The sequence below is a fragment of the Cydia amplana genome, chromosome 13 (genome assembly GCF_948474715.1).
Source record: "Cydia amplana chromosome 13, ilCydAmpl1.1, whole genome shotgun sequence".
Classification (NCBI taxonomy): domain Eukaryota; kingdom Metazoa; phylum Arthropoda; class Insecta; order Lepidoptera; family Tortricidae; genus Cydia; species Cydia amplana.
This window is the reverse complement of record NC_086081.1, coordinates 6,821,367-6,849,214: the sequence shown is the minus strand read 5'-3', so window position 1 is coordinate 6,849,214 and position 27,848 is coordinate 6,821,367. Positions and strand designations below refer to the sequence as shown.

The window sequence follows — 27,848 nt, the reverse complement described above, 5'->3', positions numbered from 1 at the left end:
AGGCCCGTTTACCGCGGACGCAAACACTTAGCTGCCTGTTAATTAGTAAGTAGCTGGGACACCGTCAAAGGGAATGCATGAATACTTGCTAAACCGACCTCCAACGGTGCTTTTAAAATCTCCCCCTCTTAATTCGTAGCTCAGAGAAACCGAAGCTAAACCGATTATGTCGCCAATATGGGGATTTTTCAGGGAAACGTTTAACCTTTGAAGCTGACATCCATGTGGCAACACAATTAGAAACGACTGCTATAGGTATAATATTGATGGCACTGACCGAGCGACCTCAATCGTGAATTTATTACAAATGTGACATGGATTTGATGTAAAACATCGATATAACCGTTTTTGGTCCAATCCGTAAAATTGATGAAGATTTGATTGAGGGATTCCATTAGAATTAAGGTAGCATCCTATAGAAGTGGTCTACGCGTGCCTCCGTGAGGGACAAAACATACGCAATGCGACGCTATGATTGGTCGAATTTATTTGTTGCCCACCATAATCCATACTACTAATTTAAGGTGGGGAATAAAAAAAAATGTGAGACTGTGACAAGGACAAACAATAATAGCGCTTTCGCTGCTACTCCTACTGAAAGATACATAAGACTATCCCGTTCTGTCAGTTATCCCCACCACTCATGCCCAATTCAGTTTAATATACTAGATTCATGCATTAAACACATTGTAAACATAATTCAATAACATTATGTTAATAAAAATAGTTACGAACACGACGCATAAAAACTTAGCAAGTGTAATAAGAGTAGTAGAACCCATAGGTACTTACTGCAAGACAGATTTTCTTTCTTTTTGCAGAAGTGTTTCACTTTTTCTGTTAATCAGTTATAAAGTTTTTAATCAATATTTATAAGTTAGAAGTTAAAAGTTTTTTATGAAATGAAAATGAAATGAAATATATTTATTTGTAAAGAAATGGGTATACATAAATGATCTTATTCTATAGTCAGTGTCTCCATTTTCAGCCTATTACAGACATACAAATTAAATAACCTTACAACTATATTTACAGAACTTATTATATCTATATTTACGTTATTGCTTCATTGCGAAATGGCAGTGTTCCGAATTGCTGTAGTACATTTTTTCTAAACACCATCTAAATAATTTGGATTTGAATTGTGGTAAGTCTAATTCCTTCAATTCGTTAGGGAGATAGTTATAAATTTTTGTGCACATAAATACTATATTTTTATTAACAAGGGCAGAGGTTGTTCCCGGATAATGTAAGTTTAAACCATGTCTGGTATTATATCTTGAGGTTGAAGCAAAGCTACAAAATGAGCTTATGTTATTTTTAACAAATAGACTCGCTTCATAAATGTAGAGGGAATGAAGTGTTAATATGTTCAATTTTTTAAAAATTGGTCGACACGAGTCAATTTGTTGAGCCCCGTAGAGTGCGCGCAAGCATTTTTTTTGGAGAAGAAATACTTTTGAAACGTTTGTACTGTTGCCCCATAATATTAGGCCATACCTAAGATTTGACATCACGTATCCATGAAAAGCCAGAAGGGCGGTTTTTTGAGATGTGATGGATTTTAGTCGCTTAAGTGCAAAAACAAAGCGGCTCAACTTATCAATAAGATTTTCAGTATGTTGTTTCCAATCATTATGACAATCCACAGTAACTCCTAAGAAACGAATAGAAGAGACTTGTTCTATCTGTTGATTACAGTTTTCATTGCACAGTAGTCTAACACATTTGGGTTTACCTTGGGGCGCATAAAACTCGATAAATTTTGTTTTTGTAACATTAATTTTAAGGTTGTTATTTTCCAACCATGTAATTATATTGTTGAATGCTAGATTGGCTTCAGACTCATAAGACATAGGGTCATCACCTCTTATAACCAGAGAACAGTCGTCAGCAAACAGTACAATTTTATGCTTGGTGACTTCAGGTAAATCATTAATATATACTAAGAAAAGAAGCGGTCCTAAGATGCTTCCCTGTGGTACCCCATATCTGACATTACCGAAATTGGATCTATAAGTCACTACTGTTTTTGTTTTAGAAGAAGAATTAGAAGTTAGCTATTTCAGTGCACTGCAGTCGGTCCAGCAAATAAGATTTGTACCATTTGTGTGCATTACCTCTTATTCCTAGTCTGTATAACTTAGACAGTAGTATCTCATGTGATACTCTGTCAAAAGCTTTTGACATGTCCATAAAAACTGTCATCACTGGGATATTTTTATCTCTACAAGCCATGATGATTTTTAATACCTCATAAATTGCCATAACAGTTGTTTTACCTTTACTAAAGCCAAATTGACTCTTTGCTAATATGTCATATTTATTGAAAAAAGAAATTGTTCTATTATATAAGACCTTTTCAAAGACTTTAGCCAGGATTGGTATCAATGCTATAGGCCTATAATTATCAGAATCCTGACGATCGCCCTTTTTGAAAACAGGTTTGGTTATTGTAATTTTTAACTGCTCCGGAAATATACCTTGATCTATGGACTGATTTATAATAAAAGTTAAAGGTGGGGCCAAGGCAGTGCAGTTATCTTTAAGAAGGCGTGTTGGCAATTCATCATACCCTGTTGAACCCGTGTTCTTTAGTGCTTTAATTATTCTGCTTATTTCGCTCACATCGGTAGGTTTCAGAAATATTGAGTTTTCAACATTTAGTTTAGAATTAGGCATTAAGTTATTATTATTTTCCACTACTTGTATAAATTGCTCGTTAAACATATTAGCCATTACCTTTGGATCTTCTGTGAGCTTATCTTTAAACATAATTTTACTAAGTATGTTCTTTGGCTGCTTGATACCAAATGACTGGTTAATAAGACCCCAAGTGGCTTTGGCTACGTTGTCCGCATGGGTAATATGTTGTTCATTTGTTTTTTTCTGGCTGTAACGTATTATTTTTTTTAAACATTTAGAATAGTTTTTGTACTTGATTTTATTTTGTATAGTAGGTTTTGTTGTGTAGAGCTGATGCAGCTTACGTTTCGTTTTAGACGCTGCTCTGATACCACGTGTTATCCATGATTTCGTTACTGTAGCTTTTATCTTTACTTTACTCAAAGGGAAACAAAGACCGAAAAACAGAGTGACTAATTCGTGGTAAGCCCTAAATGAACTGTTAATGCTTTCAGTCATGGAATTTTTTCCTGTTTTCAGCTGACATATTACGTTTCCAGACATACCAGTATTTGTGCTCTACAATAGGTTTTACCGGAATATCTATGACTTGCGCAGAGTGATCTGAGATTTGTAAATGATGGACAACAGCCTTGTTATTATTATTTTGGAAATTTATGGCAATATTATCAATACAAGTTTTAGAACGCGCCGTTATTCTTGTTGGTTCGTTTATTTCTAGTTTAAAGTTAAAACAGTTCAATAGTCTTTCAAACTCTTTTCCCATTTCAAGGTCATCTCTTAATCTATCGATATTAAAATCGCCACATATGACAATCTTTCTATTACGCTCTAGCGAGATTTTAGTAAGTAATTGTTCTAATTTCATGAAGAATACATCTATAGGTAGGTACCCAGAAAATACATTCTTTGTTTCACTATTGTCAAATGGGCGTTTTCTAAAATAAATATCGAAAACCTGATTCTCACAGATCCTGGTGTTTTTGGGTTCTTTCAACTCTGAATCACTAGCATATTCAATTCTGATGATAAAATAAAATGTTCCAAAAAATTGTATGAAAATTTTACGTTCCACTACGTCACGCACATACAAGTGATTTTTTTTTCATACTAAAACGTGACGTAATGGATTGGACATTTTGGGACATATTTTTTAATCCCGGGATGGAGAATGCTATCGATTCTGAGTAGAATAAGCCCAAGAACGTCCAGATTTGAAAGAATCAGGGTTTCAATATTTATTTTAGAAAACGCCCAAATAAGTTTTAGAACGGTTGTTGTTTACTTTTCACTTCATATTTGCACATTTTAAAGCTCTATCCCAAGTCCTGTAATTGGAAATTAAAATTATAACGTTAGGCAGTACATTTATCAAAATTCAATGTAAACAGTATTTCCCTAAAATGAAGTTTTTGGTCATTTCCACAAAATACATTTCTGATTCATCGACGTCTGTACGGTCAAGGAATTTAATTTCAGTACCTACCATTTCGTACCTCGTCACAGTGACAATAGTAGGTATGAAGTCCCTAGCGACTTTCATATTGATTGTCACTGTGGCAAGGTACGAAAAGGTATGGAAATTAAATTCTTTGTCTGTACGTTCCCGAAAAATGACTCATTTTTCCGCACACACCAATCCGGTCCAGTTGCCCTACACGGCACGGTTTTATGCTAATTCCCGGCAGGATTACTTAACCGCATTACTTAGCCAGGCGGCGCAATTACGCGCGCACTTGACCTAGCCCAACCATCGATCCTATGCAAATAAGAAACCTTTCTTTGACTGAGTGAACGTGATTGTCTGTATACTGTATAATACTCTCTACAGGTGTTTAGGATTCAAGCTTGTTTTATAGGTAAACCGGTTAGGTTAGCTATATTGTTTAGGTTAGAAACACTTTAGAGACACCGTTGGTACACTTTCTTTAAATACGTAGAAGATATTTTATATTGACGCATTTAATTAAAAATAAATTAAACTCCTACTCCGGGCAATATTTTCAAAACACCTTATTTTTAACACTGTGAAGTCGAAATTTATGAGATAAAGGGTGTTGTGTTGTTCATAGTTATAATCTACCAATTTCTACGATAATATTTAACAAGCTTTTTTGGCACTGTCTGGTTTAAAGTAAAAATTAAATCCAGATCCGCTCACCATTCCGGTGACAGAGCGGGACTTCGCTGTCTTTTTCACACACCGGAGCATCGTTCGTATCCGCATCAGGTTGATAACCCCGTTACAATATAAATTCTTTCTCCATGTTTGAAATGTTTCTAGGCGACCAGACATTGTTAGGTATAGGTACTTATGAATTTTATGAAATTGAAAGTTAGAGCCTAGTCATCTGCACGATAGTGAATGGAAAACCTATATTGATTCCCTTTACAAGCATGGTTATCATTACTTATCATTTACAGCTGAAGGCGCCTTCAAAAAGTTAAAACCGGAACCCGGCGGGAACAACGGCACATCAGGAGCGACGTCGGCACTATCTCCCGCGTTGGGACCCCAACACGCGGGGCACACCCCTACGACGGCATCGTGTCCTACGCCCGCGAGGAGACGGCATCGAACAACCTTTACACAAGTAAATCCAGACCCGTACTCACGTCGGCACTATCTCCAGCGTTTGGTCCCCAGCACGTGGGTACACCCATAGGGGTGACAACATCGTGTCCTACGCCCGCGAGGAGACGGCATCGAACAACCTTTACACAAGTAAATCCAGACCCGTACTCACGTCGGCACTATCTCCAGCGTTGGTACCCCAACACGCGGGGCACACCCCTACGACGGCATCGTGTCCTACGCCCGCGAGGAGGCGGCATCGAACAACCTTTGTACACAGGTAACTGCAGACCCCTACTCACATCGGCAGTGTCGGCAATATCTCCAGCGTTTGATCCCCAGCACATGGGTACACCCCTACGACGGCATCGTGTCCTACGCCCGCGAAGAGACGGCATCGAACAACCTTTACACAGGTAACTGCAGACCCGACTCAAGGCACTATCTCCAGCGTTTGGTAACCAGCACACGGGTACACCCCTACTAAGGCATCGTGTCCTAGCTCGCAAGGAGGCGGCATCGAACAATCTTTACACAGATAACTGTAGACCCTTACTCACATCGCTACTATAGGGACTGCTTTGGGTCCACAGCACGTGGGGCACGTACGACGGCATCGTATCTTACGCTTGCAAGGAGGCGGCATCGAACAAACTTTACACAAGTACGAGTAGGTAACTATACTGACGCCGGTACTATTTACTTAGACGGCCCAACAAGCGAGGAACACACCTACGTCTCCTTCGAGAGCCTCGTGCTCTGCGCCCGCCCCGGAGAAGACGGCAAATGAGCACCTTTATTCAGGTAACTGTAGATATGTAGTTGCTTGGGCGTGGTGGAATAGTGCCGCAGGCGAAACAGCAAGTGTGTAAGGTTTCTCAGTTTAAAGACTTTAAAGCAAAAACTTTATAATGTTATCAGACAGTTTAAGTTGTATTAAACTTCTGAATAATTAAAAAATAAATAAAGTCAATGTGGTGAAGACGTTCGGCATAAAAAAAATATTACAGGGAAAACCGCCATAGTACAAGAATTCTCGTAATATTAGTATACCTATGTCGCTCACATACAGTCAGAAAGGAAGAGCTTCACTCCTTCATGTGTGCAAACGTAAGAATTAAAAGCGACAAAAGACCTTGACAGACGGTCTTCCCAAATTGGCCTTATTAGTACTAGATCTAAGATCCCGTTTTCTAAGGGGACCTTGCATTTTGGAGACAAAGCAAACCGCTTGGAACAGGTGTTCCTGGGGGTGATCTGAGCTAATTTCGCCCGGTTGCCGAGAGGTCCCCCCCAGCAGGTGGGCAGGGGAGGGGGGGGAAAAGTGCCTCCGGCGCGCCTCACTCTAAATTTTATATCTGCATACATCTAGCAACTATATCAAGTTTGGTGTCTTTTTCGTATAATTTGAGGATGGAGAATTCATTTCTGTGACTAAACTTTCACTCACCCATACAAAAAAATCGAGAAATTCAAAATTAAAAAAAAATCTTTACCCTTTTTTTTTAAATCCTCTACATAATTAAAACTATAAGGATCTGCTCTAAAAAAAAATACATGTGAATATGTATATAGAACTCTACTTCTACTATATAGAATAATAAACTTATCAACCATTTTTAACTAATAATTGTATTTAAAAAAATGTTTTGTGTCGCACGGCGGACCGTGCTGAAGTAGGTATACCTACACGCATTTAGTTTAGACACGCATTTACTTCAAAACATTATTCAGCATAACGCAAGTAGGTACAGAAAGTAAATATTTAAAACAATAAAGGAATTTACAATAAGTACGATATAACTGAATATTGGATTATCCTATGCAGAATGAGTTGTCTACCTACTGGATAGTTTCACGACAGATCAATTTTTTATTTAGTTATTGTGACCTTTTATCTTCTACGTCTTTTGAGATACTTATCTATGTATACATAAAAATTATACTAAATTTGCGTGTAGTGTAGGTATCTAAACGGAGGTGAATGCGGTGCAGTGCAGCGGCGCTCGCGCTCAGGGACCGTTGGTATTAGTTCCCAACATCTTTATTTAACTTCCGTTAACTTGAATCTTTTCCGCCGTCTCACTATCTGAAGGTTGTCTGGAAGAGATCGCTATTTAGCGATAAGTCCGCCTGTTGTTACCTACATTTTTGTACCTGTTCATACTTTTGTAACATTTCTTTTGTAGTGTGCAATAAAGCATTTTATTATTATTCACTTTATTTATCTTTCATCTTAAGTTAGGTTTTTTATAATATGAATATAAAAGTAAAATATAAAAACACTTACAAAACAATAAAAAATACATATAAACACATTATAAAAAACCTAACCTAGGGTGCCGCCAGCAGCGGGGCAAGGCCCAAGCTGCCGGTGGTCAGGGCCGCAGAGAGAGGAACTGGCGGACTATCCGCGCCGTTTCCAAGATCACCGCCTTCTGCATCTGGCGCCTCCTGGCCCTTGATCCAACCACCTAGCGAGTGTCTCTCAAGATGTTGGTCGAGACTCTTCGCTATTAGACCGTTCACTGAAACGACTATCGGGACAATGATCGTCGAATCAACATCCCACATGGCGGTTATCTCGTGAGCCAAGTACTTACTGGACTTGTCCTTCTCGGCCTTCACGAGATTCTCATCATGGGGGATGGTGATGTCAACGAGCACGGCCCGACATTGCGATCGATCTATTATCACAATGTCAGGCTTATTGGCTACAATAGTCCTGTCAGTGATGATAGATCGATCCCAATAGAGCGTGGCACGACCATTCTCGACAACAGGCGCAGGTAAATACTTGTAGTACGGTACTTCGCGGTCCACAAGACCATATAGAAGAGCAAGTTGCTGGTGAATAATCCTGGCTACGAGCTTGCACAGATTATGTCTGTGCAAGTACTCGCCGTTAGCAAGATGAGAACAACCGGAAATGATATGCCTGAGTGACTCTCCGGGACGGCGGCATGCCCCACAAATGTCGACCGTACCGTCCTTCAGGATATATTTCCGATAGTTGTTCGTCATCATTACTTCGTCCGCAATTGCACAGGCAAAACCCTCGGTTTCTCCGAAGAGGTCCCCGAATCGTAACCAGTTCACCGACCCGAGCAGGTCCACATCGGGTCCCGTGAGGGCCTTGTAGAACCGCCCGTGTAGCACCTTACTCTCCCATGCCGCCTTGCGATCCGCAGTACTTAGTACCACAGGTTTGCGCCAGTTCTCGTTTGCCAAGGAGAGCGGCGTGAGGTTCCTGTCTACTGCCACCACAACACGATGCATCCCACACTCGTTGTTAAGGAAATAATTCCTGAGATTGTACACCTGGCGGTTGTGGAGATCCTTAGCGTTTAGGAAGCCTCGGCCTCCACACTTCCGTGGGATGTACAATCTCATAACTGACGAGCGTGGGTGTAGCATGCGATGCATGGTGAGCAGTGATCGGACCCTCCGATCTAGGGCGTCCAGTTCGGTCTGAGTCCACCTTAGTATGCCAAAGGAGTATGTGAGTAGGGGCATTACCCAGGTGTTGAAGGCACGCACTTTGTTGCCTCCTGACAAAAGACTGTTAAGGACTTTTGTGAGCCGACTGAAAAAGCGCTTCTTCACTGACTGTCTAATACCCTCGTCCTCAATACCCAGAAACTGTGACATACCAAGGTATTTATAGGTTTCTGATTCAGAGATAGATCTGAAAGCCATTGTTTCAGAGAGTTGTAAATTTGTTGAATTTACACACACATACAACACACATACACAATACATTACACATTTATCGACACCAAACTCCATGTTGATGGCACTACTGAAGACTTCGGTAGTTTTCAGTAGCTCCATAAAATCCTGCGGGCCAGAGCGGTCATCCCCGCCTCCTGGTTGACGAAGGACTGTGGTCCACTGCCTCATACACGCGCTTAGGAAGACTCTCAAAGCTGCATCAACTTTATACAGCTCTAAGTCCCTCCCCAGCCATGAATGAGGCACCGAATCATAGGCCTTCTTATAGTCAATCCAAGCGGCTGAGAGGGCCCCCTTGTTCCGCCGGATTTGTTGGCATATGGTCATGTCTATGAGGAGGAGCTCTTTAGTACCACGGGACCCAACCCTACATCCATTTTGAGCGGAAGCCAAAATATTGTTTGCGACAATGTGCGCATTGATATTTGCTCTCAAAATGGATGTAAGGAGCTTGTAGAGTGTAGGCAAGCATGTGATGAGTCTGTAGTTTTTTGCTTCCGTGGTACTACCGGACTTGAAGAGCAGGAAGGTGACACCAGTTGTTAAAGAAGGTGGGAGAGAACCAAGCTCGAGGGCTTGTTGGAATTGTGCTGCCACTTAAAAGATAAGATAAAAATATATTTTATTGCACGGAAAGGATACAACAGTGGTTACAACACGAGTTACTGGTAAGAGTTGTGCATAACTAAATTGACATGCCGAAATTCCAGGAGTCCCCGCACTAGGCTAGGCCTGTATCGCGAGAGACCAGATGTACATTGTATGTCATGCAAGTTAACTTAAGAGGAGAAAGATACCTAATTCTAATTTTAACAATTGTGTAAACTATGTAAGTCTATCTGTTATTACATTACTACTAATTTTTGTTTCCAGGTTCACCTTTAGTATCAGTTATAATATCTCAGTCTAATCACTTATTATTATTATTTATATATTTCATTTATATTTGCATATATATCACGTCCAGAAGTAATATATTAATCTAATCTACAAAAAGAAGCATAATAACTTATAAGAAACCATCAAAACATACTTAAAAATCCTAAAAGCTGCATACTGCTCTTACAATGCAGGTACGCCGCGCGACATAAATATTTTTTTTTACAGAGTTATAAAAGAAAAATGATTGAGAAGTTTACTATTCTATATATAAGGATAACTAGGCTATTGACAGGTATTTTTTTTGTAGAGCAAATCCTCGTAGTTTTAATTTTGTAGAGGATTTTCAAAAAAAAAAGTGTAAAGATTTTTTTTGAATTTTGAATTTCTCGATTTTTTTGTATGGGTGAGTGAAAGTTTAGTCACAGAAATGAATTCTCCATCCTCGAATTATACGAAAAAGACACCAAACTTGATATAGTTGCTAGATGTATGCAGATATAAAATTTAGAGTGATGCGCGCCGGAGGCACTTTTGCCCCCCCCTCCCCTGCCCACCTGCTGGGGGGGACCTCTCGGCAACCGGGGTAAATCAGCTCAGATCACCCCCAGGAACACCTGTTCCAAGCGGTTTGCTTTGTCTCCAAAATGCAAGGTGGTGGACCTTAGATCTCTTGCTATATAATAAAAGTGCTAAAATGAATGTTTGTTTCACAGGAACAATTAGCAGAATTAGAAGCAGCATTCGCGAAATCACACTACCCTGATATTTACTGTAGAGAAGAGCTCGCGCGGACCACGAAGCTGAATGAAGCGAGGATACAGGTTAGTTTTTTAACAGTTTTTCGTATCTTTTATGAAGCAGATACCTACATTCTGCGAGCGGATAAGCTACAATCATCCTTTGATATAAACATAATAATATAATCCTTTGATATACTTAAACATTGTAGTTTTTTGTTTAAAAAAAATTTATAATCCATTGGACTTAACCCAGGTAAATAGGTAGCTAATGCGCTTAATTAATGTTTTGAAACTTTATTGTTAGTGCCCTTAGAGCCGTTTTCCGCAAACAAGCTATTTAAGTTGTTTTGACAACAAGATCAGAATGTCAATAATCGGAAACGGCTCTAACGATTTCGATGAAATTTGCTATATGGGGGTTTTCGGGGGCAAAAAATCGATCTAGCTAGGTCTTATCTCTGGGAAAACGCGCATTTTCGAGTTTTTATATGTTTTCCGAGCGAAGCTCGGTCACCCAGATATTGGACAGTAATTAGGGCAGTGTGCAGTGGAAATCGATAAGCTAAAGAGCTATTAATCAAGGTCATTACAGAAGTAATATTTTTCTGCAACTTAGCCTACATACTTTACATATTTAGTAAGAAATTTTCGAAACATCAAATCAAAAAAAGGCTTTATAACCAATTCACAAAACCAAAACAATACATATAGGTCATAGAAAAGCGCAAAATATATCGCCCTAACAGAGCTTGAACAGAATTGTCGAAATATCAATGATGCGAATACTCGCATAATAGAATTTAGAGCGTAGGCCGGAGGCAGATTGAATTAACGCCATCTGTCGTCTGGACCGTATGAATACGAAATGCTTGCAGTCACTCCGAGCGATCTTTATCTCAGTTTTAAAATTGCTCAATCCCTCAGGGCGCGCGCTATTGATTTGTCCCCCGGGCACCTAATTCGACGCTTTAGATGTTTTATTCAGACTTACAACGAGCACTTTCTTTAATTTTTGTCAAGAAAATACCTAACAAGCAAATATTACACACATTTTAACAATAGAGTGTTCCATTACGCTCATATATAAGTTCAAACGAGTAATGTTTTATTCACTGACACTCCATCAAGACACGGTAAATGACTCTTTTATTTCAACGGCAATAAGCGAAGTTCGACTTAAGAAAATGAAAGGTTCCACGAAATGACATTAGATCGGGGACGTACGATGTACATACCTACCGCTAAAAGCACGTGAAACACTGGCGTATGTGCCACGTGTGGAGCGCTGGCATGCGCACACATCTCGACCGAAAGGTTCCATAGACATAGGATCTTAATGGAGACATAGGACCTCTTTGTTGTGGCTGAAAGAGTGTGAGTAGGTACGCTCGCACGCGCTCCGTAGGAGGCTATTAACGTTTAGGCGACGCTACATAAGAATGTAAACGTTAAAGACGACAGCGACGTAGCTTTCCCTCCTTCTAGAGGAAATTTCGATATAAAAATACAGCGTTGTCGGGCGAGCGAGGGTAGCGGGAGGCGGGTGGCCCCTGAGGCATTGCAATCCCATCAAATGGATCCGTAACGAAGTTAGCCGTTCATCCTCCCCGCGCGCCGCCTACATTGTCTCTGCCCTCAAATGAATTCTACAATTGGAAATAAGAAAATGTTTTGTTGGATCCCGTGCTTTTTCAGTTTAAAGGCGACCGTTTTCTCCGGATACCTCGGCCTCGGAAAATACCTATCTATCCGTCTTTGTTATACGATGAAATGTTTTAGCTTCAGCGAGGGATCTTTACTGAATTAAGCTTTATCTGCCTTTAACTGTAGCTTCGAGACGAATTTATCTGAAAGGTTAACAGGTTTTAGCCAATATAAATACTTGATTATAGCGACCTTTTCAGTTTACTGATTACAAAATGTCAGAAAATTTTGTTAGATCATCATTATTACTCGTGAAGATTTCTTATCTTACATCTTAGCTGGTTCAAAAAAAATAAGAACTGGTGCAAATGAAATAATTATCGACCGTGTCTTCTTGTCTATTAACTGTTGCTACGAGTATAATGAAATTAATGAAGTTTCAGAAAAAGTGCCTAGGCAAATTTATTTGAACTACTGTACAGTTTTTCAACAAAAACGTCACTTTTGACACTAACATATTATCGTATCGCTGTGACATCAAGCATTATTTGAATCGGGCCGTTATTATATATGTGGGTGTGTGTTGTGTTACATACACATCGCATTAAAAAAAACTTATTATAAAACCGGGGAAAATTTATTGCTTTCCTCAAAAAAAATATTTATAGTAGATACCTACCTAATATCAAAATGAATAGAAAATTACAGGCACATTAAATTACTCTTTGTGTAGGAAAACTTCCATCATTTTCTGTTGAACTCTTGATTGCTTTGGAGCCTTTTTGTGCGTTTTGCCCCAGTGCCGACCTGAAAGGTAAACAACTCTTAGCGTGCATGTTACATGCTGTAAAATCTAGTTAAAAAAGCAATTTTCAGAACATTTCATGGTGTGTAATTACTAAACTATATCTTCTTAATTTTTGTTTGTATTTTCATTCTATTCAAAAGTTAGAGGGGGCCGGACACCTTGTTTTGGATTTTCGAAGCGATTATTTTCAAAAGTGTTTACATAGGAAACCTTAAAATTTTATTGTTTTTAATTACCTATCCAATGATATGCCACTATGGATTTGTACTTGGAGTGCCCGCAAAAAAAAGGACATATTAACTTCTTAAATTTAATTCCAAAGTTCATTACAATTTTATGGTTTCCAAGTAAAATGACTGTGACATACCGACAGACGAACGGACAGACAGACATAACAAAGCTAAAAGGGTTCCGTTTTTTGCTATTTGGCTACGGAACCTTAAAATCTGCCCAAGTGGGTGTCGGATCACGCATGGAGGGTTCCGTACCTTAATATGACAGGAGTTGAAAATAATTATAAGGTTTGATATGTAAGTAATCAAGTCATATTTTTTCACTTGTTTTTCATTTCACTTTTCACTGTTACTGAAATAAAATCTGTTTTCATAATTTCCCGTTATGATTAGGCAATAAAAGTTTTAATTGGCTAAAATAAAATTAAAAAGGTACGTCAAACCACTCATATCTCTTGCGCGCCATTGTACAATTACGAGTATTTGACGTTGGCAACATATGCGCAGTAGGTACCTACAGTGAGTCACTCGTCGCAGCACTAATTCCCGTGGGGTCATTTTTTTGCTCTAATCTTCTATAGTTAGGTACTCAAGTTTGTTGCTTACTAATGAACATTGAATAGATACAGGGTCCGATTTTTTTAAAGTTACAAATTGAAAGATGGTAATTGGCAAAATTGATGTAATTGACATACGCTTAACTTTGATCAAATATATTTTATCGAGTAGGTATTTACATTTAGACTTAATAATAAAATTTGTGCTTAGTAACTTAATGCAATAAAATGGAGTCTAGTGCGTGCTGATACAACAACAAATAAAACAGTCGATAAAACAATTCCATCGCTTTCAAAAATAAAGCAACACAGCTACAAAATCCTCGCATCGTCATTTAAACCAGTCGGATATTGCCTCATTTTCCACTACAACGCGTAGAATGTCAGCGCAAAAACTAATATCCCATTTACGTTTCCTCCTACAGTTAATACAAGTATATAGGTACGTGTAGGGAGGGATTGGCTTCCCTATACCTATATAGGGTGTATCGGTTTATTTATATGGAGAGTGCGTAGAGGGCGCGGCCCTCCCGTCAGGCCCACCCCTCTAATCAGCTGTAATCACCATATCAAACGACGTACGCTCATTCCTGGTGACAACACGCAGATTAGACTATACGAGCTACTATGTTTTGTTGTTTCGTCTTTTATGTTGTAGTTAATGTCATTACGCGAGGGAAGTATGTATTCGTGAGCGGTTCATTCGATTATAAGTAACTATACGGCGTATCGATTTCGCTTTTTTAAACAAAGTGTTTTTGCACAAATATTCGAGCTTCATTTTTTCTTCAAACAATAAAAATGCATAACTAAAGCAAATGTTAGCGCAATTTATGAGTTTGAAGACCGAAAAATTAAACCATGATGTATTCCTAATCCTAATTATTGCTTCACTTTTGAGAAAGACATACAAAATCGCTATGAAGTAGTTTTTGTGATATTCATTTATAACGATTTTCTAGAGAAGTAGCTATAAATAGAAGTAACTTATAAATTATAATAGTCTAAGGATCTTATTTCACTGAATATGTAGGATTTAAGTAAATAGATGTGTGTGAAAATAAACTCGTATGTTTTTATTTTACAATAAGTACGATTAAAATTAAAACATGTCAAAGCGGATTACTCAATGAGCTTCTCTTTCTTTATAATGAGTAGTTGTAAAGCTTGCTGTCAGCCTTGGCACACTGCAAATCGTTTAAAACTAAGTCACGTACTGAACCTAATGACGTTTACGTTTACTAACTGAGCTTCGGATAAAGCTTCTTTATTTACTTTAGTCGACAGCGACCTGAAAAAAAAGCGCTGGTGGCCTAGCGGTAACAGCGTGCGACTTGCAATCCGGAGATCGCGGGTTCGAACCCCGGCTCGTACCAATGAGTTTTTCGGAACTTATGTACGAAATATCATTTGATATTTACCAGTACCAACACCTCGGTTGTTTCGGTGAAGGAAAACATCGTGAGGAAACCGGACTAATCCCAATACAGGCTTATATAGTTTACCCTCTGGGTGCTGGGAAGGTCAGATGGCAGTCGCTTTCGCAAAAACTAGTGCCCATGCCAATTACTGGGATTAGTTGCCAAGCGGACCCCAGGCTCCCATGAGCCGTGGCAAAATGCCGGGACAACGCGAGGAAGATGATGAGTCGACAGTGACCGTACTTTATTATAAATTGTTTTATTCGACAACTTGGAACTTTTGTTTGTTAAAATTGTCAGACATAGCTCGAAATATTATTATTGATTCAGGTCTGGTTTCAAAATCGGCGTGCCAAATACCGCAAGCAAGAGAAGCAACTACAGAAGGCGCTAGCGCCGGCGGTACTACCTGGCTGCAACGGAATGATGCGCAACATCCAGGGCTACCGGGGCTACCAGCCCTACCCGCACCCCAACACCATCAACCGGTATCCACAGGTTGGTACTACCACTAACTGTTAGCAACTTTTAGCAGATACATAGTAGATCGTTATGCTAGGTAGATAAAATCTAGTATGCTTTACTGTAGTTAAGTTTAGTTTAGTTTATTTATTTCATAATGATAAATTACAGTATAAATTATTCTTACGCTAATCTATATGAATTTACATTATGTTCGTCAATACCTTACATTGCTGTACATTAAAAAATAATATTATTTATTTATACAGTACTTTATAAAATAACAATGCAACGGTTAAAAAGGAATGGGATGGGATGAAAATTGCCACAGTGACCCGTGTTTTTTCCGATAACGTTTTTTTTAACTTTTGTTTTATGTATCTCAACACGTTCGAATAAAACATCGATCATGCTCGAATTTAAACTGTTGTGAGACATAGTAACATTGAATAATTCATTGATACATGTCGCGCGAGTGACTAAAAACAAGTGAGTCTAAACCATAAAATTATTCAATCGACCATGCTATTTTTATGGATTAACTCACGTATTAGCTTAATGTTAGTATGACTGAGTTTAAATTCGAAAACATCGATCATTTGAAGCTTTACAATATTCCACGGCTAAACTTTGCCAATAGCCGCCATTGTCCCGTGCCTCGCGAGGCACAATCAGGCTGAAAACAATGCACTACAGCCAAGTGCGCGCAATTTTCCCCTCATTACTATGCGGCGCTAATCAACGCTGATTACGCGATAATCCGATTGCGCGGCGCGCGGTCATACGCGAAAATATGCAGCCTGAGGCGCTTTTGTTTTGATTGCGGTGGAAATGTGTCTCGATATTTTATGGTGAGTGACAGGTGTGTGAAACTATCGTAATGTGATTCGGACCTATGGATCGATTCTCTAAAGCTGATGTGATTTGAATAATATACTGGTATCCAAAAATAAAGTAAACCGACATTTATTTGCGAGCGTGTATTCAATAAGAATTGCCGCATTGTGGTGTAAATATACCTTTTATGACTAAAAATTACTATTATTATAGTGGTTCTACTCTTATGAAAAACGCCTGAAACAAATAAATCAGGTTATTTCTATTTGCTTTCAGTTTACTCTAATTCTATATGCTACAGTAAACGATGGTAATCTTTCATTGTGAGTTAAAGCCTGGCAATAAGATTCTATTTGGCCTTAGCCATGTTGCATATTTTCAGTGGTACAATTTCTTTTACTGATAAGGAGTACCTACTCTTTGATAACAGACGATCAAAGTCATCGAATATCATTATTTAACCTGCACACCGTCTACGCACTTGGAGATCAAGTAAACATATGTAATACAATATGTCGAACTATGAGCCAGAGGTTGCTGTCTACGGACTAACATCAAGTCTAGCTATTATACGATAGAGAGACTGAATATATCTCAGACCACTCCGACTAGCTGAGATGCGTCCTAGACGTGTATGTCTAGCCGTTGTCAATAGATACAAGTGTGATGGCTCTGGTAGAGGACTGGTTTTGTACTTATAGGTACAGTCGAAAGTTTTCATTTATAAGCCATTTTGTAACTTGTCTCAGTGACAATAGTATGAGGACTCTAGCGACTTTCATATTGATCGTCACTGTGACAAGGTACGAAATGGGTCATAAATTAATACTTTTGACCATACTTACGTGATGAAAATAGGTCACTTGAGTACCTTGGGTACCTATATCCTTCTGTCAGATTATGCGATTTTGGTATTAAGAAAAAGTGATAGGGTAGATATTTGCTGAAAGGGTCGAATTTGCCCGAGTTTGAAGTTAAGCGACACACTTTATATTTAGTGTAAATTATGTATTTGCCGTTTTTGTTTTGTGGGCACAATATTAGCGAAATTGTAGCCTAGCGTAGTGAGCGTTTTAAGTGTTAACAAATTTAGGCATGTTTCGTAATTGGTACCTAATCGAAATCTTCCTACTTATTCTCAGTGAACTCATGAGACTCTGTTAAATTGCCTCTACTTTTGTTTTACATTACTTTTTTTCCTTTGAATAACCCCATAAGTTTATTTTAATTTATATAATATGTTATGAATAAAATATTTCACGCAAGACCTAACCCGATCGCGATGGCGGCCGCGATTGCCCATTAGCGGGCTGCGATCAGTGCGCGATAAACGACCACCACTTAATAATGATTACCATGAATTGCGCCAAAAATTGACACAGGTAAAACCATAACTAAAGTCGGTCACACGTGCGCGATACAAACGCGCGTTTCAGTATCGCGCCTCTGATTCATGATAGTGACTTAAGTAACGTTTGTATTCATCAAGCTACGGTTGAAACAGCTATACTGTATTGTGAATTGTGGTCACTATTAATGCAGTAGTGCAGTAATAAATAGGTACGCTTTATTATAACACCCTTAAGGCCGTGCATCGAAAAATAACAGGATCTTAGAAAGGTGGCAGTGGCTAGCCCCGGAAACAAACAGTAGTGATTTTCGGATATATGTTTCTTGACTATATGATAAGAGATTTCGTAGTAGTCGAAACACGAATGCTTAAAATTTTCTCGATAGAAAATAAATCCAAACTTACGTGTTCATTTTTCGGTTTTAGCTTCGTGCAACTAGAAAACACATCCATATCCAGCACAACCCACCTTACAGCAAAGGTTTTCATCTCGTCTTAACTTTCAAAGAACTAAATATTAACTTATTATCCTTTACCGATGGATTTGTTATCGATTTTTGATTTTATGAATTCAACAGCAAACGCCCATTTTACGCAGTTCGGTTTCTCATTCTGTCATGCGTCAAAGTCATAAATGCATCCTTTATGCCAGTAATGTTAGATGGCCGTCGTGCCTCAAAGAGGTAAGACCTATGTCACTTCGCGCAGCGCTCCGAATTACGTAAAATTTTAATATCCAATAAACGTTGAGTCGTAACTCCATTGAGTAGTAACGGAATCGGAGGTAAACCTATGATGGTGCCTTCTTACAGGCCTATACGTTACGCATGTGTGCGTGTTTGCTAGGCTACGTCATGCTACGTCGAAATCTATACTCTTTGTCAGTTACAACGGGTTAGGAAATTTCGACAGATATTGAAATGTATCGGTAGCTGTTTGGTATTTAGCCATCAGAATCTAACCGTAACTTTTTGCTTTATTTTTGTTTGAAAATAAACTATCTATAAGAATATATTTTTTGCTTTTTTTCTATTGTAATGATAAAAATAAATCTAGTATGTTTCATGCTCAAATAATTTAAAATAATTGAATAAATATTAAAAACTAATGGATATTATTCGTTTTAATTATTATATTATTAAGTTTGTTTGAATAAAATATTTTATTTCAATAATACGAAAAGTTATTATATTTAAGTACCACTAAAAAAAGGTCCCTACTTACAAAAACTCACTTGCACGGGCCGGGGTTCGAACCCGTGACCTCCGGTTTGAAAGTCGCACGCCACTACAATTTCACATAAGTAATTTACAATGACATGATACCGTGGAAAAAGTGAATATTACAATGTACTGTGTTACTATCATTTTATAGTTTATTTTGGCTTGACAAGGAGGAATGAGAAAAACGTGCAGAGCGAGAGGATTAAATCTCTCTGTCCCTTTCTTAAAGTAGCCAATCCTAATTATGACATCTGTTTTGATATTAATTCTTTGAACATAATTTGTCGATGTTTTTTTTTTATATCATCTATCACCTACTTAAAATACGTCAAACTTAATTTGTTGTGACATGGAATTTTGAATTATTGCATGAAATGTTAATGTATGGAATGTTATTTAATTTTATCTTTTATTTAATTTTACCATGTTATTATTATTTGACTATTTCTTTTTTACACACTGATAACGATAGATATGTTATGAAATGTTTTATAGGTATTAGATAGTAAGCTAAATATTGTGTGCCCTAACAGGGTGTCATGAATTGACCAACTTAACTGTAACATCTTATTATGTAATTTATGTTCATGACTATGCAATAAATGAAATATGAAATATATTTTTCACACTTATAAGTAAAAACCAAAACCGATACGCGATTGGGAATTGGGATACGCTCTTTTTATATGGGATACAAAAAAAATTCTCCTGGGTCACCAAGAAAAATCGACATATTAAAATAATTCAGTTCGTTTTTAAGTTCTAGTCAGATTGACTTTTTGGTTATTTGAGATAAATTACAATAACGCTTAGATTTGAAAAACATGATTTTCTATTTTGTTGCGATCGACCCGGGTAATAAAAATACGGCGAATTTGAACTTTTGTTTGTTGTCGTTGTAAAATGTATTAAAAAATAATGTAGGCACCCCTGACAATTGAAATTCAAAATTATCCAGAAAAAGCGGCCAAGTGCGAGTCGGACTCGCCCATGAAGGGTTCCGTATTTAGGGGATTTATGACGTATTAAAAAAAAACTACTTACTAGATCTTGTTCAAAACAATTTTCGGTGGAAGTTTGCATGGTAATGTACATCATATATTTTTTTTAGTTTTATCATTCTCTTATTTTAGAAGTTACAGGGGGGGGGGGGACACACATTTTACCACTTCGGAAGTGTCTCTCGCGCAAACTATTCAGTTTAGAAAAAAATGATGTTAGAAACCTCAATATCATTTTTGAAGACCTATCCATAGATACCCCACACGTATGGGTTTGATGAAAAAAAATTTTTTGAGTTTCAGTTCTATCTAAGTATGGGGAACCCCCAAAAAATTTTTTTTTCTATTTTTGTGTGAAAATCTTAATGCGGTTCACAGAATACATCTACTTACCAAGTTTCAACAGTATAGTTCTTATAGTTTCGGAAAAAAGTGGCTGTGACATACGGACGGACAGACGGACAGACAGACAGACAGACATGACTAATCTATAAGGGTTCCGTTTTTTGCCATTTGGCTACGAAACCCTAAAAATGAGTGTTTCAAAAAGGCACCCTGTATTCATTACATACCTAAATAATCTCTTATTCAATAAAACATATAATTACTAAACACTGTGATTTATTTCAAATAAATGCAAATCGATCGGATAAAAGATATTAATACCTACCTATACAACAATGAATACGAGTACAGTCAGCTGCAATAATATGTTACACACCGAAGGCCGTTTTGCGGTAGATCATGTTAGATCTTATTTGTAGAGCCATAAGAGCGAGCGTGTCGCATATTTTTGCGGCCGTCGAAGAGTAACATATTATTGCAGGTGACTGTACCTATGAAAAATTCGAGGGTTAAAAAGCATTTCAACCAAAGTATTTATAATAATAACGACTATGGACACCTGCAACCCCAGGGGTATTGTAACCCCATAACAATAAGGTTGAAATTTGCATTTAGTGACCGCAAAGTCAGGTGAGCGTAATCAAGTAAATCTGTTTTCATCATATTTTATCAAAAATAATCTCTTTTCTGTTCTTGTGCTATTTTCTTATTATCAATACTCTTAACGTATATGCTATATACGCTGCTGCTTCTATGCTGTTAACATCTTCCAAAACAACAATAAATATTCAGGTTTATTAATTATTTTTATTGTTTGCTATTATGAACAAGTAACAACGCCATCTGTTTAAATTTTTTCCGAATTTAAGTTTCTGGCCGACCGCAGCGACCGCGTATAATGGTAGTTAACTTCTGTAACGTTAGATGGTGCTAAAAGGTCACACAAACTTCACGTGCGGCGCGAAGCGTTTCCATGTGTGCGTGTTAGCGGGGAGGGAAGAACTAGCGGGCGTGGTTTACGAAGCGCCAGACGCGGCTGCAGTAGGCCCTTAAACTCGATGCCACTGTGTTGTACTACCTACTGCCTCTCGACTGAGCCGCTGCAAAAAAATACCGGAAAACACTACTTAGATAATGATAATTAGGCATCGGAGTTTTTGTCGCATGGTAAGACTAATAGCAAGCTATGGAGTCGACATTTGCCATAAATGTAAACTCTTATTCATACTCATACTCATTTATTTAATTTATCTTAAAATGCCTTTAGAGCGGTCAGTCGTGTATATTATCTTAGTCAAATTATATAAAAAAAATATTTTTCTATTACATTATGAATTCATAACTTCAACTATTTTAACATACAACTATACAAACTACATCGCTGCGAAAGACCTAATGTTATGTAGGTACTGACCGCTGATAAAATTGATTCGACCAAATCGCACATCTGATTAATCTTTCCAATTTCTCGTTTAAATAAGTATGAAAGTATAAACGGACACATGTTGAAACGTAAAATATCTTTCAAGTAAACAACTAATCAATGACAGTAGTGATAGAATTAATTCATAACTTTTTTAATTGCGGAAGGTTATTTTCTTAGGTGACAGTTCCATTCACTTTCGGCTCTATTGCAACAAATGAGGTTTAATAAATTAAACTCATATACGTAGTAACTATTTAGTAATCTGTTCTCATATTAAATAAAATTAATCATGAGTATGAGTATGAATAAGAGTTTACATTTATGGCAAATGTCGACTCCATAGCTTGCTATTAGTCTTACCATGCGACAAAAACTCCGATGCCTGATGATAATTAAACATGACACTTGTCAAAAATTTACACATTCAGCAGCTAGGTATAAACCCTGACTTTTCGCAACTCTTCAAACGTGAAATTCACGCTCGGTTAACTCGTCCGATCCCACGACCCGAAAACTAATTTTGTCGTTGTCTCCCAGTATGGCTCACCATTTGAGCCGTGGGAGTTGAAGTGGGAGGTTTTGAAATTCGTGGGAAATCTGGAAAATTTATTTACGGCTCATATTTGAGCCCTTGGGATAGGACAGGTTAATCCACAAATACAAAAATTTATCGCTGATAAACATACATCAATAAGGCCAGTTTGTTATCCATGCCTGATATCGTCCGAGAATTTAATCGCTCGCAAGTAGACCTCATTAGCGGCTCCTATAACAGTCCTAGTTATTAGCTAAGCTTATAAGTACCTAAGAAAAACGGGACTGATTTTGTTTTCGGTTATTTTTTGCATATTTATCATTTCGTTGAGCCGGTGTAACTTTTTTTTTTCGCAGCACCACGGGAGCTACGAGGAGCTGCAAAAGGACATCTTCTCGCTCTCGCAAATGGGCGGCGGCTCGTACCCCATGACCCAGGGCTTCTCCATGGGCCACGGGGCCAACATGAGTGCCGTCGGCATGAGGCAAGATGCCATGGGTAAGTTGATATTTTGAGGCTGTCATGGTGGTGACATGAACCATAAACGTGTGATTGCACGTAGAGCCACGTAGGCCACGTCTTCGCCTCGGATAGTCTGTGGCCATGAGTAAGCCCATTTATAATAAATAAATAAAAAATAAAAAAAGAGTATCCCATGCTAGTTGGTGCCGACTGTTTGAGCTCAATCTATTTTTTTTCGCGGCCATGATAATTTCTCTTCTCACAATCTAATAAATCTAATAATCCTAATTTATTATTTTTAAAGAGTCTAGACTAATCTGTCAATTTGTATAATTTATGATGTCAAAGTCTTTCTGATGCCATTTTGTTGAGGTATGGACGATTGTAGTATTGCTATATCTACATATTTTCATCTACATCTCTCTATCTTTAGGCAAGCTTAATAAGGAAGCGTGTATCCAATGCAATAAATAGGTAGAGTAATTTACATTTCCGAAGGTTAAAATAAGGATAACAAATACATTAAATTAATAAATACTAGAATATTACGATTAACGAGGCCAGATAAATTATTGTCTTAACACACTCTTAACATGTACGAAATACAAAGTAAAATGAAGTATTTGCTACTAAACAAAATATATTCAATTCCGTAAACACCGTATCAGCCCAAGTTTGTTTTCAACTAATACATTTTCATCGAACATAAAAAATAAAGTTTTAATATTATTCAACGTTCGAGCATGACGCTAAGACGTAAGTTGCGAAGGGAAGGGAGGCAGCTTTCATCAACTTTCATCAACTTTCTATTACGGCCGTCGAGGCAATTATAAAGTTGAGCGCAGGATCGCAGTGCCAACCTCCGTTTTAAGCAAATACTTATCTTATAATAATGAGAAAACTTGCTCTTTTTGTCGGCCGCATTGTTTGAGTAACTTGGATCAGATGATCGTAAAAAACGACGTTTCCGCGGTCTTAGAAAATTCTGCAAGTTAAGGTCTTAATTAAAGAGAGAACGAAGAACGATGCGTTTAAATTATGCAGCACGCATATACTCGTATTTCGTATTTGTTTCTCGTATCAGTCGTATCATTACACTATTATTCGGAAACTAAGTTTTATTTGATACCTATGGTCCTGTACCATACAGGATATGTATATATCGAAAACACATTATAAGTGTACCTATGTTCTCAGTTTTTTATTGACATTATTAAATTTTATTAAAATTTTAGCTAGATAAACGAATAAATAGTTTAGTTCACCCGTTTAGAATAGAAATAAGTGCAACCATTAACCGTGACTTCGACATGTCATGCGCGTTTCGAAGACGCGGGTATCGCTAATCCAATGATCCTTGAGTCTGTGGCCGGAGATTAATAATTTGTAGTACGGTACGTACGTGCAACTAATATCTATCAGATCATCGTCTATATACAGGCAGAATTGTTAATTTGCCGTTAGAGTTGGCAAACTGTTATGGATATAGAATCTAGTATAGCAAGTTTACGCGGTGATTTAATGTGCAGAAAGATAAGTAGGCATCTATGAAATGCGATGAAATGACATGTGAATATTTGGAATATTAGGTAGGTAATGGGCTAAATTAATACTACGTTTTTCAGTATTTAACTATTCAGTGTCAATCTTGGAGGATATAATCAAACGGAGACGCCATGTCTGTAATTTTCTGTACAAAACAGTCTGCCGATTTTTGCGGGGGAGGGGAACGTCAAATGTATGCGTAACGTAAAAATAGCCATGTCAGATAAACGTCAGTCCATACATTGTGTATGACCGTTGGCCGCCTATTTTCGACAGAGGGGAAAGCCTGTTAATGGCTACTCCGTTTAGTTGTATCCTCCAAGGTGTCAATCTACTCGCCAATCTAATAAATAACTAGTATGCATCTAAAAGAAACGGTATTTGAATGTTCCATTTGGATCTAGTCTTAATGTAATGGAATTTTTTCCATTAACATCCGTCGCTCAAAAAATGTCCCCCGTAACGCGTATAAGAAAAACGCGTAGGTACGCGATAAAGCGTGTAACAAGAGCCGGTCTGGAAGATTCCTGCGTAGCAAAAAACGAGCGAGGCAAGGCATCGTACCGTAGATATTCTAATAAGAAAATTTCCACTACATTTACTTTGGCGGGCGGCCTCGCGGCGTCTTGGCAAATATCTTATTTCCTGCGGCGAGATTGCATCTTGAGAAAACGCGAGGGTCGATTCAGTGCCTCACTATTCGCTTCCCGACCCTCTTACGCCGACCTATATACACCTATATATAGCTCGAGCTAGAGGCAGGCGGGACGAAACCACTTGCCGCGTACCCTGTTTTGCGCAGTTTTATTTTTCTACCCTAGTTTTCACGAATGAATGAACGAAATTTGTTTTCCAAAATGTGTATTAAAATGTAGCGTGTGTATGTATACATTTACATACAGCTACGTCTACGTAGACGACAATAGGTACTAGGTATTAGAGACCGAAAAGAAAATTCCATGAGGTTATTGTTATTCCAAAAATATACGTCCTGCTAAGGTTTTTTTGTATTAAATTTGATTAACCGGATGCAACGATATGAAAACAGGATCTGCCCAATAGTATCCACCTATTTAATGTGGTTAAATTACTTATACCATATTTCTTCTACAGGCATGAGCGCAGAAGACGAGTGGTACAACAAGTCGCTATCAGCCCTGCGGATGAACAGCGGGCACCACGCGAACCTGGCCACAGCGCCTATGCTGCAGTACCAGACCTAATCGTTGCTCCACGGCGCCGACTACTCGGCGTCGGCGTCGGCGTCGCCGTACGCGCCCCCTTAGCCTAAAAGGTGAAGCTACGATAGACGAGACAGTGGCGTTGCGATTCAACTGCCGACGTTGCCTAGTCATGACATTGAAACTGAGGGCCTACCGCGAACCACGTTCGACGTGTTGCCTCTCTGTCGCACTTGTGAATTCGTACGTAAGTGTGACAGGGAGGCAACACGTCGAACGTGGTTCGCGGTAGGCCCACTGATCTCAAGTGAATTATTTTGTTTCCTAATTTATTCAAGCTGCACCACAGACTGAAACCCGAAAGGTGATTAAAGGAAAATTTATGGTACGTAGTAAACATCAATGAAAAAAATAAATTGATTAAACTATAAATTATTTCTGCAACTAACTATAATTTGGTATCTATAGTCCGTCAACCAAATCTTGTCAGTAGCAATGTAAAGCAAACTGAAGTAGGGCAACACTCAAAGAGCAGTATTGCGCTAAGAAAAGCAGCAATGTACATCGAACCAAAAGATTTTTTTTTTCCGCTGAGCGCGCCCTGCGTACGTCAATTCAAATTGTCACTCGCGGTTTATTGAAAAAAATTAAAACATGGACGGACAATTTAAAAGCGATGTTAAAACAATGTTAATCAAAATGATGAACAAATTTGAAGATATCAAAAACAACTCTCTATCGTAGTGCTTATATTCTATTTGTTCCCTATCTATGTCTTCTAAGTTTACTAAAATAAAATCATATCAAAATGCAGATAATTAGATAGTGCATATATTTGTTATTTACAATATAATATGCCACTTGATAATGTAAATTAGTGTACTGTTCTGGATGAATATGACATACCTGTGTATTTTTTTTGATTGGTATATATTGTACAATATACATATTAAAAATAAAACAACTGATATTTGGGTGTTTATTTAATTTAAAGGTAAATAAGATAAGGGTCACTTTTCGACTTGGTTGCGTTGTACACGTACATAAACCGCCATAGGTAAGTATTGTCTGAAGAGATACTACCTACTACGAACGCCTTATATTGGGCAAGATTTAATCCTGCAACAAACATGTATGGATTAGGTAGATATTGCGAAAGAACGGCGATATAATCAAGGCTCTTAATACTGTTTAAAAGGTTTACCTTTGTAAATAGTCACAACCGATTGCTGAAAATATTAGACATGTGGGCCTATGGACGGTTTCCAGGACACAATTTATGGTCTTGTTGGATAGATTTAGGCATACGTTTTAATTTTATTTATGCCTTTTAACCCTAAAACAAAAAAACTGAACACAATCTTAAAAGTTCGAAAGAGTTCTTCCAGTACTTGTTTGTTTGTTTCAGTAATGTTCACCATCAACGAGCATGATTGTACATTGTAGGCCCCTTAGCTTTGCTTATTCTTATTTAATGTATTGGTATTTAATGGTGACAGCAGAAATATCTCTTGAAACAGAAACGATTCAGAATGAAAACCAAATGAAAACAAATAAGGTGACGGCTGTCATTCACGATCCACATTCCACAGATAAAACACAGATGACACGCGTTTTGGAATTATTTGAACACAGTGTTGCTAACCCGCGATTTTTCAAATTTGCCGCCTTTTACTACTGACAAGATTTGGTTGACGGACTTTATATTCGTTATTTATTTGCTAATCAACGCCACTGTACCAAACTAGTTATTCCTAGAAATCTAAACTTTCTTGGGAAAGAGATGATCAATTTATATGTATTATATATAATAAGCTGTGACCTTTTGGCTTAGTTCAAATCGTTACAAAATTTCGAAGATCAGAATCGATATATAATATAACCTAAAGTGACAAAAAGATGATAACAAATTGCATATATATGTAGATTATCTTTTAACCGAGAAACAAAACAAAAAGATTGACTCAATTACGTCAAATTTTCCTTTCGCGTTTTATACACGGTTCAAATAAGATTAAGATGAACTAATAAAACAGCTGATTAATGCAACTTTGACATGATCATAATTTACCCTTTCATTCTTTTAACACTTCCCAGTCACTTAGACAGTAGTTAAGAACAAAATGCAAAACTTCAATACCTAATTGAAGTATTTAATAAAGTAATGTTCTTTTATATTCATATTAATCTTCCGCATAATTTACAAACTTCTCAAATGGCCAAAGTCTATTTTATAATC

The 27,848-nt window shown here is 37.8% G+C and overlaps 1 protein-coding gene across 1 annotated transcript in view; it reads left to right on the top strand.

Annotated features, from left to right (window-relative positions):
• Positions 1 to 25,791, top strand: part of LOC134653418 (homeobox even-skipped homolog protein 1) — a 42,146-nt gene extending 16,355 nt beyond the window's left edge. The window contains exons 2-6 of the mRNA XM_063508780.1: positions 5,071 to 5,240; positions 10,552 to 10,659; positions 15,572 to 15,739; positions 22,778 to 22,919; positions 25,542 to 25,791. Coding sequence (XP_063364850.1) covers positions 5,071 to 5,240; positions 10,552 to 10,659; positions 15,572 to 15,739; positions 22,778 to 22,919; positions 25,542 to 25,651 — 698 coding nt within the window. The 3' untranslated portion in view covers positions 25,652 to 25,791. The remainder of the gene's footprint in view (positions 1 to 5,070; positions 5,241 to 10,551; positions 10,660 to 15,571; positions 15,740 to 22,777; positions 22,920 to 25,541) is intronic.
• The last annotated feature ends 2,057 nt before the right edge of the window (positions 25,792 to 27,848 follow it).